The sequence below is a fragment of the Toxotes jaculatrix genome, chromosome 15, assembly GCF_017976425.1.
Source record: "Toxotes jaculatrix isolate fToxJac2 chromosome 15, fToxJac2.pri, whole genome shotgun sequence".
Lineage (NCBI taxonomy): Eukaryota > Metazoa > Chordata > Actinopteri > Toxotidae > Toxotes > Toxotes jaculatrix.
In genome coordinates this window covers 19,983,271-20,000,192 of record NC_054408.1, presented here as the reverse complement: position 1 = coordinate 20,000,192, position 16,922 = coordinate 19,983,271, and the positions used below count along the sequence as shown (strand labels likewise).

At 42.1% G+C, this 16,922-nt stretch overlaps 1 protein-coding gene across 3 annotated transcripts in view; it reads left to right on the top strand.

Annotated features, from left to right (window-relative positions):
* Positions 1-16,922, top strand: part of hdac4 (histone deacetylase 4) — a 116,329-nt gene that overhangs the window by 81,816 nt on the left and 17,591 nt on the right. For all 3 annotated transcript variants that reach the window (XM_041056668.1, XM_041056670.1, XM_041056669.1), the window contains 10 exons: positions 1,406-1,678; positions 3,332-3,518; positions 3,927-4,060; positions 5,126-5,228; positions 6,720-6,766; positions 9,663-9,770; positions 11,712-11,767; positions 12,000-12,087; positions 13,154-13,273; positions 13,368-13,465. In XM_041056668.1, coding sequence (XP_040912602.1) covers positions 1,406-1,678; positions 3,332-3,518; positions 3,927-4,060; positions 5,126-5,228; positions 6,720-6,766; positions 9,663-9,770; positions 11,712-11,767; positions 12,000-12,087; positions 13,154-13,273; positions 13,368-13,465 — 1,214 coding nt within the window. The remainder of the gene's footprint in view (positions 1-1,405; positions 1,679-3,331; positions 3,519-3,926; positions 4,061-5,125; positions 5,229-6,719; positions 6,767-9,662; positions 9,771-11,711; positions 11,768-11,999; positions 12,088-13,153; positions 13,274-13,367; positions 13,466-16,922) is intronic.

Genomic DNA, 16,922 nt, shown 5'->3' with positions numbered 1-16,922 from the left:
AACACAGTGGTGTGTTATGTTTAGTTCCATTTATTTACCCTATTCACCACTGGAAACCCACCACTTTGTAAAACATGAGTCATCTGTGGTCTTCCTTCCTTTCCTTGTTCACATTTTTTTAGTCAAGTCAGCAAGGAAAGTGGGTCCTTCCTGCAGCTTAAAATTTGGCTTTAACAGGCATTTTGGCAGCAACGAAGGGAATGAAAGAATCTTGAAACTGTTCCAACCTGAGCCTGCTGCCTACCACTAATTACCTCAGACAGGCAACACCGTGGTATACTCACTTAACTAATATTGTTGTGTGCAAATGTGTGTGTATGAGAGAGATAGATATGTAGAGTCAACTAATGTCAAGTGTACATGTATACAAGAACTTTCCCTTCTCCAACTCCCGCTCTCTCTGTCTTCCAACTGATTCATCAGGCTTATTTAGTGTCTGTCCCCCTTAAGGTTCATATCCCAGCAACTATTTCCTCTGTTAAATAGGAGGGGGAGAAACACAGCAAAACAGGAGAGAAAGGAAGAACAAGAATCAGTGCAGCAGGAGTGGAAGAGTGTTTTGAGTTTGTTTGGAGAAGAGGGACTGGGATGAGGCAAGAGCCTGCTCTCTGACGTCAATGGACTGTTCCCTGGGCAATATGCCAGCCAAGTGTGTGTGTGTCTGTGTCTTTTTTTCTCTGTGTGTGTGTATATGTGTGTGTCTTTTTTTCAGTGTATGTGTGTGTGTTCCATGCACAATCAGTGGTCCAATCAGTGCGCATCAAGGTTAAGGTCTTTGACGACAGGGACAGGGACAGCTGCCACAACAAGACTCCTGAAATCACCCCTCTGCAATTCTTCCTCTTTTTCTCCCTCGTGTCCTTTGCTGAGTTTTTCTTCTCTGTTACAGGCTCAGACTTAGTGAACTCACCTATATTAGTCACAGAGATTCGTTGCGGAGTTTTAAAACAGATAAATAACCAAACAGAGTCCAGAGTACAGATCTGGTTTATCGCTATGTGTACAAGTGGCTGCCTAATGTCAGCTTTTGTTTGATTAAACTTAAGGTTCTTTACATTGTTTTTGCACTGGAACCGATCGGTCAGCTATTTTTGGAATGAAAAACATCTTCAGTGTACCAACACTTGTTAAAGTGGTGCAAGTTGTCTGGTATCATACACTGTTATCCCTGCTGTTCTCTCAGTTGAGAAGACAATTTTTCTCTCACATTTCTGTGCATTTTCTTTTTGCTTTTATACTCCATGGTTTTGTTCCAGGTTTCTATCTCTTGTACTAGTTAATTCCTTCATCTTGTTGTGATGTTTGGTGTTGAAAGCTCAAACTTAAGACCCAGCGGAAATAAGACCCATAATCATAGAAATGTTCTGTAAAACCTCTCACCTGAACTTCTCTTTTTGTCCTCTAGATAATGTCCAAGCCCAGCGATCAGGTGTCAGCCGCAGGCTCCAGCACCTCAGGGCCAGCCAGGCAGCATCAGAGTCACCCAGAGGAGACAGAAGAGGAACTGAGAGAGCACCAGGGGCTGTCCTCCTCATCCTCGTCCTCCTCCTCTACCTCCGTGCAGGAGACCGGGCCGCTACGGGGGCTGGTCATTAAGCAGGAGCCCCCAGACCTCCAGGAGCAGGAAGAGGTGGAGCAGAGGGAGAGACAGACCGAGCAGGATTTCTTATTCAGACAGGTGAGGACAAGGGGTGGGGAGAAGGAGGAGGACAGGTGCAGTTGGGAGTGGGAGTAGAAGGAGAAGAAAAGGGGGGAGAAAAGCAGGAAAAGAAAAAATGATACAGAGGTAGAAAGAAGATATGGTTACAAGAGAAGGATGAGGACAGTGAGAGAGAATTATGAAAATTGGAGACTGACTGAGTGTGAAATTAGAGTCAGTTTAAATGCAGATTCCACAAGTTCAATCTGCTTTTCAGAAATTACAGAGTAAAAATGAAAAACTAAGAGGATGAAACGGATCGGTCAGCAAATTTTGTTCTTGCACTCATCTAAAGCTGGTATCAAATTCTGTCTGTTACATTATCTCATCATAAATATATTCAGTCTCAAACTGACGATAACAAGATTTCTTTTTCTCTGGATGCCTAAGTTTTGTACCAATTCTTCAGGCAAACTCCTCATAAATAAAATAAAAGGCAAATAAAAACAGTCTGACGGCAGTGACAGATGGCACTACTAGTGACTGACTGAAACATTACACTCTACATTCGATCTTCCTGACTGACTGTCCAGCCCACTTTCTGGAATAATTTAAGCTATATTTACATTTTTTTTCCTATGTCACAAAAAACACATGCTACACATATACATATACGGCTAATGCAAAGTAATGTTTTTATTAACAGCTTAGGGCATGTATAACTCCTTCACACTACTCCCTAGCAAGACTCTGTATATACATTCACATAGATGCCTTCAAAATACACTCTGTACACCCACACAAAAACCTACTAATGCACAGGTCTCCAATTTTGCATTACTTCTCCATGGATGCATTGAACATACATTCTCTGTCTCTGTATGGCGCGCAGTCTGTCTGTGGCCACACACATGCACGCCCATGCACAGTCAGGACACCATGTCCTCATCTGTCTTGCCCATCCCTCCTGTCCGCTCAGCCAAATTCAATCAGGCACTCCTCTCACTGTCGCCATGGCGCCCATAGGGTAAGCAGACACGCCCAACAGACAGAGTAACAGGACTGCATGGTGAGCCTCTTTTGAGAGGAGAAAGCAAATATTTAACCCAAATATTTAACTCATGTACATACAGATACTTTCCAAGCGCCTACATGAGACGCTTTTAGACAAAATCATGAGTAAGAACATGTTCAAAAACCTAACTGATTTCTTTGTCTAGTGTCTGAGGCAGCATCCTTTAAAATCACATGAAGAGAATAATTATTATGTGAAGTCAAGTTGAGAATAAAGTGGTTTTAGATTAATAGTATTCATTATTCCTGTCAAAAGACAGCTGGAAGAATAGTCTTTTCAACTGAAGGCTCACATGAAATGTATTGTATGAGCTCAGGGTTAATAACCTGTCATTCAAAAAATAAGACTGATTTTCCTGCATTACTACCCTTTTTGGAAATCTGTGGTGTTGTCATGTGAACCCCATACAAGTGGTTTGCTGCTTCTGCTCTGTAATTGAAAAGAAAACTAGTATCTCCCTGTGTAACACAATATCAACCGTTATCAGTGCAGCCTGTGTATGTTCTATAGTATAGCAGCTTAAAATTGGTAAGTATCTAGTGCCATCTTCTGGCAAGAGAACGATATTTCAGTCCAACTCTGACACTGTACATGTCACTGTGTTTGTGTGAGAGCAGCAGGCTCTGCTGTTAGAGCAGCAGCGGATTTACCAATTGAGGAAGTACCAAGCCTCCATGGAAGCAGCCGGCTTATCAGTCAGCTTTGCTGGACACCGTCCCCTCTCCAGGGCTCAGTCATCTCCAGCCTCAGCCACCTTCCCCATGGTAGTGCCGGAGCCACCTTCCAAGCCTCGATTTACTACAGGTCTGTTCAAAACAAAAATAATAATAATACACTTTACACCACTTTACTAAATATGAATCTCTACTTTCCTTTTTTGTATGTCTGTTGCCTTCACACAGAAATCCATTATGGAGTAGTTAAGCAAACAGTCTAGAAACACATTCACCCTACTGATTGCAGGCTAGAAGAAATCTTTTCCTGGAAACACACTGCATAATGAGACAACATACAGTGGCTGTGTATATGCACAGGGCTGTTGCTAGGCGTCCTCTGCCCCTGACAATCTCCACATGACCCTCTGTTTATGATGCAGCAGGTGCAACAGATAATCATACTTAATGTCTTATAGTGTGTTTACAGGAATATTGTTGTCAAAGATGCATAATCACATGACAGCTCTTTGTGTGTGTGTGTGTGTGTATTTTCCAGGTCTGGTATATGACTCTTTGATGCAGAAGCACCAGTGTATGTGTGGTAACACCACCAGTCATCCAGAGCACGCTGGTCGCATCCAGAGTATTTGGTCCCGACTTCAGGAAACAGGCCTTAGGGTGCACTGTGAGGTAAGGCCAAAGTTACACTTAAACACAGAGGTAATCACTTCCAAAGAAACAGAGTGGAATAGACACAGCAAATGATGGATAACACTGTATTGAAATCTTCATTACTCCCGTTTACAAAAGTTCATCTGATCAGTTGTTTGTAGTGTCTTGAGCACATAGTGTCTGTCCAGTTTGGGAAGACAGATTTGTTCAATCCAAAGTAGCAAGCACCTGATAAATCACATTAAAAAACAACCTGGCAACCAATTTTGTCCTGTCCCACAGCGTCTGTAAGTGACGTATCAAGAATTAAACAAACTTATCAGTATCCAGCATTCAGAGGTAAATTATAATCCTTGTCTGTTTTAAATAAAAAATGGTTTATTCATTGAGCGGTAGCAATAAAATCACCTTTATGTATACGGATGCAACATTTTAGACATTTTGGCGTTCTATAATGAGCAACCCACCCATCCATCCATTAGCCATACCGCTTATCCTTTTTAAGGGTTGCAGTGGGGGGCCTGGGCTGGAGCTAATCCCAGCTGACATTGGGTGAGAGGTGGTGATTGGTACTCTCTGGAGAGGACGCCAATCTATCAACAACCATTCATGCTATAATTAGCGATTAAATATTAGCAGTGTTTGTGTTATTTTTGTCAATTTGCTGTATATTTTATTTTATTTTTTTTTTTACTATTTAGTTATTTGAAAAGACGTTTTTTCACCACTGTCCTTAAGATCAATTCCAAGTCACAAGTGCAGGTCATTGTCATGACCAGAAGGGGGCAGTGTTCAGTCATTTTCTGTCGCCACTTGGCTTTACCAATGAAAACCACACACTTTGAGATTATGGCTTGAGAATGATCCAGAATTAGCTCCCCTCCTAAATTCTTACTTGCAGACACCACTGAGCTTCTCTGTATTCACTGAACTTCACACAACGTGACGACTTGCAGCACTTCACTCTGCTCTTACTCTCTTTGTGGGTAACTATGGCATTTTGAATGGTGAGAGTGGAGACTCAATCAGATGTATCTATCTGTTTCTTTTTCTGTTCTCTCCTCTGCTCTACGCTGTGTGCAGTGTATCCGTGGTAGGAAGGCCTCACTGGAGGAGTTACAAACAGTCCACTCTGAAGCCCACGTCTTGCTCTATGGAACTAACCCACTGCGACAGAAACTGGACTGTAAGATACACCTTAACACATATGCATTGACAAATACACTTAATTTAGATGTGCTCTACTACAGAACAGATTTCCCACTAGACTGGTCTGATAAACTGTAGAGGGTTCACCACTGACATTAACCAATGTTGACATTCATAGTGTTTCAAAGTATTTGACATACCTGTTACAATCTCAGTTTGGCAAATAGTAGAAAGACAATGCAAAGACAACACAGACAACACACTGCACATATAGATTTACATATTTATATGCAGTAACTTTGTCTTCCTATGCAGACTAAGTCTCCCACTGGCTTGTCATGTGAATGCTGTGAATCTGCAGTGTCTGTTAAAGGGATCTGCTTTAATGCTTAAACCGTGTCATAACAAACGGTCCAATCTAATAAAGTCTTGGAGGTGTTACGATCAGGTGAGGACCCGCTGAAGCTGTTAAACAAAAAGTCGCACAGGCTGCTTTGTCACTTAGGCCTAGCCTTTGTGGCTTTAAGAGCAGGTGTAGCCAAAGCAACCTCTGTGTGTGTGAGAGTGCTAAAACCTAAGGGGCAAACCCCAGTGGTCGTCTTAGCTTTCATTCCAGCGAAGACATAAATTCCCCTTATTATTACTGCTTACACAGGAGTATTACCAGATACTGCTGTGCAAGGTTCAGCACGCAGGTGGGTTTGTGTACACAGAAATGGAGAAGAAGAAAGTGAAAATGCAAACTGAAATAAAACCGCAAAGGTGGCATCTAGTCAGGGATTAAAGTATTCATATACAACATGTTACATATCTGCTAAGGACTGTTTCTTTGTTTTTTCAGACTGTTGAACTCGTGCATTTTTAGCAACTTAGCAAGTAGCTCAGTGAGACTTGGACTCCTAACCTTAGTAATGCGCGTGCCATGCTCTGCCCATTGAGCTTCAGAGGTCTGCTCATGTACTCATGAAACGTTACACTAGTCCGGTTGTCAGCACTGGATTGAGAACAGTTTAATGTTTTGAGACATTGAGCAGTTAAGTTTTTATGTGGCAACATTTCTTAAAAACACATAACCATGTTGGTAAAGCAGTCAAACAGATTAAATTCAGAGGAAGTACACTGATGCTTCCTCAGAAGTAAAACGTTTCATCTGTTAGACATGACAAAAAGTTTACACTGTAGTTTACATTTAAAATTAATCAAATCAAGTTTTTTTCATCAAGTCTACTATTTTTTCTATGACAAATCAGATCCTCTCTGGCCTAAAATCATGATCCCCTGAGAGGCAAAGGGGGTTTGATTGTGAAGTCAAGTTTTTTTTCTTCACCTCACCCAATTAAAGCATGCCCCTGTGTACTCTCGCTGTTAAGATTAGGTCAGAAAGTCAAATGCTCAGTTTCAGGAGTCATGCACCCGTTTTTGCCTGCAAGTCCACGATATTACCTCTTCACCTCCTAACCTTTTACTCTTTCTTTATCAGTTTCTCTTTTGCTTTTCCTGGTTCTCAGTTTCTTTACTTCTTTCTCAGGTTCAGTGAGTCCCATGTTTGTGAGGTTACCATGTGGAGGCATAGGGGTAAGTCACCAATAAATTCATGCTTCTAACTGCACATAAGTCATTTTACAAATATTCACAGTCTAATTAAGTATTTGTAATTTGTGCACCTGATATTACTTGGAAATTACCGCTGTTAGTCACACTGGTTTATTCAGTGGAAAATTGTTGTAATAGACTGTTGCTGTTTTTACTGCATTGTGTTAATCTAATCAATACCCAACTGGCGCTGCTCCATCTGACTTTGTAATGAAACAAATAAACATAGTTTCAGCATCATCAAATAGTAGTATAATAACTGTGTTTCCTTTGCCCACTCTGTCTCTCCATAAATAATAGTCCCATTTGTTCGTGTTCCACCAAACAAAACACGCACACGCACACTCTTAACACACTCGCATGCACACACACAAACGCCGCCCCTCAAGGACCAGAGGCAACAAAAGCTGTTGCTTGCCTTTCCGCCATGTTCATAATTATAGCCAGATGTTTTCAGCATATGAGCTGTGTGTATGTGTGCGTATGTGTGCGTATGTGTGCGTATGTGTGTGTATGTGTGTGTATGTGTGTGTGTATGTGTGTGTGTGTGTGTGTTGGTAGGGTGGGGGGTATGTTTTTGTTTGTGTGCATACCAGTGTGTTTTGGAATCTTTGTGTGCTACGACAGTGATTTAGATGGTTGCACAGAGCAGGAAGTGCTGTCTTTTGAAATTGACAGTAAGGACAGCCGGACACCTGTATGTGTGTGTGTGTGTGTGTGTGTGTTTGTGATTTTTTTCACAATGTTGGGGTGATTCAAAGGCGGACCCAGCACCCTGTCACTTACCCCAACATATACGTACATTGCCTGTATACAACACATGCAACACCTTCAGACTATCTCTTTCTCTTTCCCTCTCACTCCTTCTCCTCTCCCTCGGGGCTTAGTGTTGCTGCTGTGGTGGGAACAAGAAGAGCCTGAGCTCTGCGCTGCTCTGTTCTGCTCTTTATAATGGCAAATGGGACTAAATTGTTGTCTTCCTGTCATACACACACACACACACGCACACACACACATATACAAGTTACTCAAACACACACACACACACAGAGGAAGGGGGCTGAAATTAGGCTGTCAGCCTGTGGAGAACCATCATTCCGTCATACCAGCACGTTCCCGCTCTTTTCTGCCTCTGACACACACCCAAACTCACACACACATGCACACACACACACCCCGACACACATTCACATGCACACACACATTGCTTCCCTTTCACTTTTTCCTGACTAGCTTGTGTCCCGCTTCTGGCTTGAGGCAAAACTAACATCAACATGGGAAATAATAAACCACTCAGTCTCCGCATGCTGCTTTAGAGCAGCATCTGTTTGTGCTCATTAACCTGACTTGTATATATGATTCAGTTTCCCATTCACTCACTCACTTGGCTCTTCATTTGCTCACTCGCTCAATCACAGGTTCGGCTACTACATACTGTCTTTGACTTACTCACTGTTTATTTCCACACATTCAGCTCCATAAGTCACTCATCAACACTGCTCTCTATACCTCCTCACTTCCTCCTCTTTAGTTTTTTAGCCTATGGTAAGTGCTGCTCAGTTTTCTTTCATGACAAAGTCTTTCTTGGCACAACTTAAAAAGAACCTTTTTTTCTTCCCTGTGGATGTTATTATGGAGTCCTCCTCCAGCCTTGATCACTCCCGTCACTAGAGACAAGAGGAAAGTGGGCCGGCTGGCTGAAAAGCTGTTGAGTCGCTTAACACACTGACTGGTTGAAGGACTTGAGGGGCTGACTGAGTAGCGAGGGTTAATGTACCACTCGGCCAGTTGACTGATTGAAAGGCCGTGAGCGTGGATGAAAAAGCCGGCTGTCTGACAGAATGGCAGGTTAAAGTTAACATATTCAAAGTAGAAGAGCCCCGGGTTTACATCAGAAAGCCTCGCCTCAGCTCTGGCACCGGCCGCTCCGCACATGTGTGTACAGTTCAAACACATTGACACGTGGAGCTTCCCTTTCTTCTTTTCCTCTGCCAGCTTCTTCTCTCTGTGTTTATCATGTGCTCCATCTGCCTGCAGTATCTGCCATGCCTGATGTAGGGTGTGTATATTATCCTGTGCATAGCCCTGCGTACAATCAATCACACAGAATATTGTGGTCCATTTGGCTTGTATGCGTGTGTGAGTGTATGTGTGTGGATATACTGTTGTGATTGTGGCTGAGGGGCCGTCCGTGCCTCAGCATTAATCAGGCTTGACCACTGAATGGTTGCCCTGTGTCTGAACATACTCAAGCACACACGCACACACAATCAATCCTGAAATCTTATTTTCACTCTATAAAATACATAAATAAATACAGTAAGGCCAAGCTTTTCTTAAACTTTGCTCCACTTCAGTTCATCGAAATCTTAGAACTGAGAAGAGTCATGCCACTTCTTTTAACTTTTAAAATTGTTGTATATGACATTACGATTAATGACAGGGCTTAACCCATTGTGAATTAAGAAACATTTCATATGTTCATCTTAGTCAAATTCAGACTGTATTTAGTGATTAACAGTTTAACAGCTTCTTCTGCTGCGGTAAAATAAATGTTCAGAAAGTCTGATTCAGTACATGCAGATCTGACCATTTGTCTGTATGATTAAACTTCTAAGTATGTCTTACTGCCTCATATATTCCCTCTCTGTTGTTTTACAAGCTAAATGGTTTCAAATGTGTTCATTGTTTTACAATAGTTGTCACACTGAAGCTCTGTAGACCGCATCATCAAACATCCCTCAGCTCCTAAATAAATGGAAAACAGTACAAAGCTGAATATTTTTGCTCCTTTTGAAAAATATGATATAAACAACAAATGACTGTGTGTGTGTGTGTGTGTGTGTGTGTGTGTGTGTGTGTGTGTATATGTTGGCAGGTGGACAGCGACACCATTTGGAATGAGGTCCATTCATCCAGCGCAGCTCGTCTGGCTGTTGGTTCAGTGGTGGAGCTGGTCTTCAAAGTGGCATCAGGAGAACTGAAGGTTTGTTTGGATGCTCTGTCAAATGAAAGTTACGGCTGTATTCTTTAGGGATTGGAATAACTAAAGGATGTTCTGTGTTTGTCTGTGTGGCCTTTTTATGTGAATAATTCATTTAATAACTTTGCAAATGGAGCCAACATGAAACAAAGCTCAGATGGACCAAAATAAGTCCGTGACTAGAACTTTGAAGGGTTTAATTTTGAGTTACATTTGCTGTGTTACATTTCAGTCACATAGAATAGGAAGCAGACCTCTATGAATCACTAAGAGTGATGTAAATGTTTATTTGAAAGTATTACTAATGGATTAATCAAACTTTGTTACACCCAACACGCACAATTCATCCTCCAAACACCTCAAGAAAAGAGAAACCTCCTTCCAGAACCGTCTATCCCAATGTCTCGTTAGCGCCTCCCAGACAGGCGTCCCCACCCCCATCATGCCTTGCCCACCAGCCAGCCTTCCTGTGTCTGTGGCAATGGCAGCTTACTGTTTGAACCCAGCAGGGAGGCCCGGCGCATGGTCACTGGAAACACTAACAGTCCCCACTAACAGGCCTGCTTTATTAGTATTACACCACAGCCACCTGCAGAGCAGCCGTCGCACTTAGCGTTAGCTTAGCACCAACCACAGACTAATGACATTCCTTGGAGAGACAGTAGCACGCTATAGTAATACCAACGTGGTTTTTGGCTGGCACTCAGAATCTCCTGTGCACGTGGGCAAAATTACTATAAAGAACTAGTGGTCTGGTCTTTCTATATAGCCCATTGTGTGGTTGGTAAAATCACAGTTTAAAAAGAAAATCAAATGTATTGCACTCCCCGAGAGGAAGAGCTCAGTTTTAACATGAACGATATGGACTCGCTCCAACTAGGGTTAAAGTTCACAGGTATTGACTTGCCCTCAGCTTAACCTGTTCTTAACACATACATGCACATGTGTACATATGATTGTGCACACACACATGCCTACACACATACAGATGGTCCTCTGAGGATCCTCCACATCTAAATGACCAAACTCCACCTGGACCAACAACTTTCTGAACTCCACAGAATGCAATAAATCTACTCAAGGCACGCACACAGACACTCACACACACACACAGACTCACACATTTCTGTCTCCCCATCTGCTCTTTCTATTCCTCTCCCCACGTCTATTTTAATCCATTGATATTTTTCCTCTTCGGAGACAAACACTGTCTCTCACTCACCTATGTACATCCTGTATTATGCAACCTGCTGTAACTGGGTGTCCTAAAACCAGCTAAGGTAGTTATCTCTACAATAATCTCCCAGCTGGCTGCTAATCCTCAGCAGCTGACTCAACATCATTAGTCCCGGCTTGCCTCACTCTACATCAGCCTGAACATCTATCTAATGTCCCCACATAGCAGTGGGAGCCCCAAAAACACTTGCTGGGAGTCCCGCTGGTCCCTGCCTTAACAAAGCTCCCCTTAACTGACCCAATGTAAGCATCTGTTTCTGTGTGTGCACACTTTTGAATTAGTCTGCCTGTGAGAAACAGTTCCAAATCTCAAACTAAGGCATGGTGACCTTTTTGGAGAGTAATTATAATATTGTTGTGAGAGTGTTAAGTTTGGTATTGACTGACACACATTGTAGAAGGGAGATCATGAGATTAAATTCAATTTTCTTTTAAATTACTGAATGAATTTGTGTTGTTTTTTGTGGTGTTTTAATATGTGCTTTTGTTGTACAACCCAATCTTGTCTAAATTTTCCTTAAATAAGAGATTGAGAAAATGTTCTTTCCATTTGTGTGCATTTTTGTGCATGAGAGTGGATATGTATCATCGTATGTATCATCTGACCCTCTAGCCTATCACAGAGAAAGAAGATACCGACACAACCAACTTCAGTGGACTATGCTGGTTTATGAAACTGTGTGCGAATTACTTTTGTTTTCCTGACAGAATGGTTTTGCTGTAGTTCGACCACCTGGACACCATGCTGAGGAGAGCACGCCTATGTAAGTAAATTAGAAATTAAAAAAATTAAAATCTGACCTGGCCTGTATCATAGCAACCTTAGCAGAAATTTCCATACACCTCTTGTAAACAACAGTCTTGTAAACAGACAGATATGCTGCAATGCCGTGTCTTAGTGCAGTATTCATTGAACTTACAATCAATATAATCACTTCTGGAAGTTAATAGCACTGTCAATAGCACTTAATGTCCTCTCTCACTGCCCATTCTCAGGGGGTTCTGTTACTTCAACTCAGTCGCCATCGCAGCCAAGCTCCTGCAGCAGAGGCTCAACGTCAGTAAGATCCTCATTGTGGACTGGGTGAGTTCACCAGGCGACGCCATGGGTCTATCTATCTATCTGTCTGTCTATCTGTCTATCTATATCTAATGTGTACAACCACCTCTTCCTCTGAGCTCATAGAGTATTCCCGGTGGTTTGATAAAAGTTGTATTCCCTACTGTGAAACTAGTATAACTGCAAATGAAACATACATTTATTCTAGAGTTTAGGGTATAGGGGACTTAGATCAGCTATAGCTATGAACTATTAAGCACAGGACTAGCTGGCGGATTCTTTTTGTGTTGTGTGTTTTCTGTAGTTTTTATATTTCAGACAGTGTTCTGCAGGATATCTTGTAATATAAACCACATTCATACTCAAGTATATGTTCCCATCAGACCACTGGGTCCACAACAGGTCAAAACTATAAATGCATTGTTAGAATAGCTCACCATCCTTGGCCCCATATACTGTGCTTGTGTGAGAGAGAATGGGCTTTAAAGATCTGCTATTTAGGTCAGACACGGCCCCTTTCTTCAAAAGGAGAAACAAATTTGTTCATAAGAGGGTATAACAGAGCCTTGGTCATGTCCAGGAGTGGTGCTCTTCAGCGGCGTCCCTGGCTTGTCATGGCCATTCCCAAAAGTCTTTGAAGGGCCTTTTCATTTCCTGTCTGTCTGTCACAGGGGGACTTTAAGTGCAGCTAGCAAACTCATTGTCATGCCACTCTGCCTCCAGCTAACAGGGACGTTTTTAGGTTCGGCGTATTAAAGCATTCTTGGGATATAGACACTGAGGTCATTTAATTGATGTCATGCTGTTTGCAAAAGTGAATAACTATTGAAGTTGAGTGTTTTATTGAATCCTGCTGACCATCCTTTTTAAACATCACAACAGGCTGCAGCTTAGATACTCACTTGACAGTCTAGTATTACAGTCTCTGTGTGTCATTTCTTTGGTCTTAGTTCAGGTGCAGGAGTTGATCGCCCTGAAACTCATTCATTTTCCAAATCATCTGATGTCCCTTTTGTTGCAAGTCAGCTTCTTTAATACAAAAGTTCTGACCTAATTTATCCCTAACCTGTCCCTTTTTTGATGTTTCCAGGATGTTCACCATGGAAATGGCACCCAGCAGGCCTTCTACGCTGACCCCAGTGTTCTTTACCTGTCACTGCATCGCTACGATGATGGAAACTTCTTCCCAGGCAGTGGAGCACCTGACGAGGTGAGACAGACCACCAGTCTGTCTTTCTGCTTGCCTGCCCACCTGGACCCAGCTATGTGTCAAAACTGTATCCGTGTGTGTTTATGCGTTCTAGGTGGGCAGTGGAGCAGGTGTAGGCTTCAATGTGAACATGGCCTTTACTGGAGGACTGGAACCTCCCATGGGTGATGCAGAGTATCTGGCTGCGTTCAGGTAAGACAGTGATATCACCTGATGCTTTATAGAGAACTCATACTCATACTCTTTGACAGCCTTTGACTATGCAATAAACAATTTGTCAAATGGTCTATCGGGAGCTGCTGAGTGGGCAGGGAGCTTCTCCTCCTCATGCCACACCTGATAGCTATTAGATCCACTGTCTAGGATTATTTATAACCTTTTGCACACTCACACATTCATACGTGCACATTCAAAGCTTGAAAAGGCCTACGAGCAAACTAACCGCAGACATGTACACGTCTCTTACACGTTGCTGCAGCTAGCACGGAGCAGGTCTGGATTGGTTCCAGCACTCTTTGAAGATGAGCTCATTTTTGTGACAGCGTGTCCATCTGGCCTGAGCCAAAAAAAAAAGCCTCCTCTCCTTGCAGCTTTCGTCACGCAAGCCCTCGGAAGCACACCTTAGCCCATTAATGCGCCCCAGACCCCTGTGTGCTTTCACTCTCTCTGCTTTTTATTCTTTTATCCCCTCCTCATCCTCCTCTTTCTACCCTCTGTCTGCATGTGCACTGCTGACAACCAGCTGATATATATCATATTATAGACATTATTTATAGTCAATCACTGAAGCCAATAGCTAGTGCAGTATGCCTGGGTATTAATACAGAAATAAGAGTATAGTAGTAGCGCATAATATATATAAAAGCTAATAACTGAAACCAGTATTTGAACGCCTTTAAACGGATTTGAATGACTCCTGAGAGATGAAATGAATATTATACAGATCCTTCCATAATTAACAACAGTGGTTGATGGGCTGAGCGCGATCATTAGAGGTATCCAAGTAAATACAATAAATGCTAATAATTCAATGTTGAAATTGATTTGAAAAAAGCAAATGCCATGTACTCTTGCTTTATACCAGGAAATGGCTGAATGTCTAGTTCAGCTATAACAGACTGGAATTCTGGGATTTTGATTTTGATTTGTTATTTGATATTTGTTGATATCTGTTTTATCAGCAGCATATTCTGTTTGTGGTCTAATTACAGCAGTAACTGAGAGCTAAGAGTGAACATGTCCTGTTTTACCACAGTACTGATGTGTTGCAGATTATCCTCAGACTGTTAAAAACATGTTAATAACAATAACATTTGATGTTTTCAAAGGCCTGCTCCAGCAATTTAAGATAGTGTTTTAAAGTTGGTGGACTCTCAGGAGAAAAATTTTTAAATAGAATGGTCAAAATTGATGCATCAGAGGCTCCTGACTTGTATTCCTCACCTAGACCACTTTCTCACTCAGTTCCCATAATGCAACTCAGTAGCATCTTAGACATTTACTTCCTCCAAAATTGCCATTTCTTTCAGAGTGCCCCCTAAATACTTGGAGATATTCCGTTTGCATTTCAGTCGAATCAGTCAGCACATATTTAACTTAATCAGTAATCCACTGTGCGTCAGTTAAACCAACCCACCCTGTTGACATAAAAAAAAATCTGGAACCAGTCTTTGGGACAGTTTTGGTATGTTTGTTTGCTCAGGAGTACATGTATGCATCTGAGTGAACATGCTTGTCAAGAGGCTCGTACTGTGTGTGTGTGTGTGTGTGTCCTGTTTATGTAATTGTAGGTTTTAAATCAGTGTTCTTTGCTTAATGGAAGAGGTCCAAAGATATAAAGTGAAGCAGAAGGAGAGTTTGGGTGTGTATCACGTCAGACCCTGGTGTCATGAATCCCCCGAGGCTCTAGCACTATTGGACAATTTATATCTCCCACAGGACAGCAACAAACCTGTCTTACAGCTCATAGATCTACCACCCACACACACACATACACACACATGAACAATGCTTGTACACATATGCACAGAAAGTAACACATACTGGATTTACATGTTTAAATACAAATGCACATGCTAAATACAAGCTCATAGAAATGCAAAAGTATATATATATGAGAGTGCATGAATATGCACAAAAACACAATGAAAGAGCTGCACAAATGTTCACACATGCAGCGTTTACATCAATGTGCTTACACATGTAGAACCACATGTGAATGAACACCTGATACACGCGTCCGTCACATTGTTTGTCTCTGTGTGTTGTGGTCCTCTCCTTCCTCCCTCTCTGACTTTGGGAGGGGATGCGTGCCTTGCAGCCGGCACCTTACCATTCCTCCGCTGGCCTGTGCCACGTTGCATTTGCAGGGGATGAAGTCTGAGCCTCCAGAAAGCGCAGAGAAAAAAGATAAGAAAATTGGCCCTAATGAAAACCAGAAGCACCATCTCTCTCTCTCTCTCTCTCTCTCTCTCTCTCTCTCTCTCTCTCTCTCTCTCTCTCTCTTCTCTCTCTCTCTCTCACCTCCTCCTTTCACTCCATCTTTTGCCATGAACTTGGAAAGACGAGAGAGGAGGAGAATTAAACTTAATTCAAAACAGCTCTCCGCAGTGCCAGATGACAGGGCTTTGAAGTGTAAGTGTGCGTGTGTGAGTTTTTTGCTCTCTTATTCTCTCTCTCTCTTTCCTCCCGCTCTCTCCTACTTTTTTATGAACGGAGGGGGAAGCCTTGGAGCTCTGCAGTTTAACCTTCCTTTTGTTGACTGGTCTGATGAGCACTGCTCCCTCTGAAGGACAGCATCTGTATTTTTTTTTCTAAAATGAGCCTCGCCCCAGCACTTTACTAAATGGTTAATGGCCATTTACACTGAATCTCTCCAGTGTTAATGGCTCTTGGTGTGGTCAGTTAATACCTTTAGAGACCTTGGAATTAAATGGTAGTGGTAAAAAGCTCTGGTAAATACTGGAAGATTGTATCTAGTCACAAAGGCCTTATCTCGTCTCTTTCATAGCCAGTGTTTCACCACCTCGCCCATGTTAAAAACTTACATTAGATCAGAATGCATGATCATGAAGTGGAAATGGATAAATTAAGGACTAGAGTTATTACACAAAGATGAGTATTCCCTAGAGAGGAAGATTTCCTTGGCTCAAAAAATTACCGGTGCGCCAAAACGTACAGCTGTATTAACCTGTGTGAGTATGTTTCTGTTTCACTTTAAATCATGTTTGATGACAGCTGCCAAAATCTGAATGTGCTCATCAGGATCAGAAGAGGAATAATTAGTTGGAGCAGAGCAAAGGAAGAAAAACCTCTCTTAAAATTTAGTCTCACAAAGTTAGTAATCTATAGGAAACTGAAGGGAATTGAAGTAAACCAATTTTACACAAAATAAGTTCATTTATGATGGGAAAACTACTGAGCATGTGAAAAGGGTTAAGTGAAGTCCACTGGAGCATGTCATCTTGGCTTGGAGAGATGGGAGATGTAGGATCTAACATTTTTGGAGCTTCACCCCTGCTGCGCTGATTCTGACCACGCTTCTTTTAAAATGTCTCCAACAGGTCCTCCAACTTCATGAACAGCAATACCAAAGAGTTTAATAGCCAAAGTTTAATAATAACCACACAGCGTTCCCACCATTCCTCAG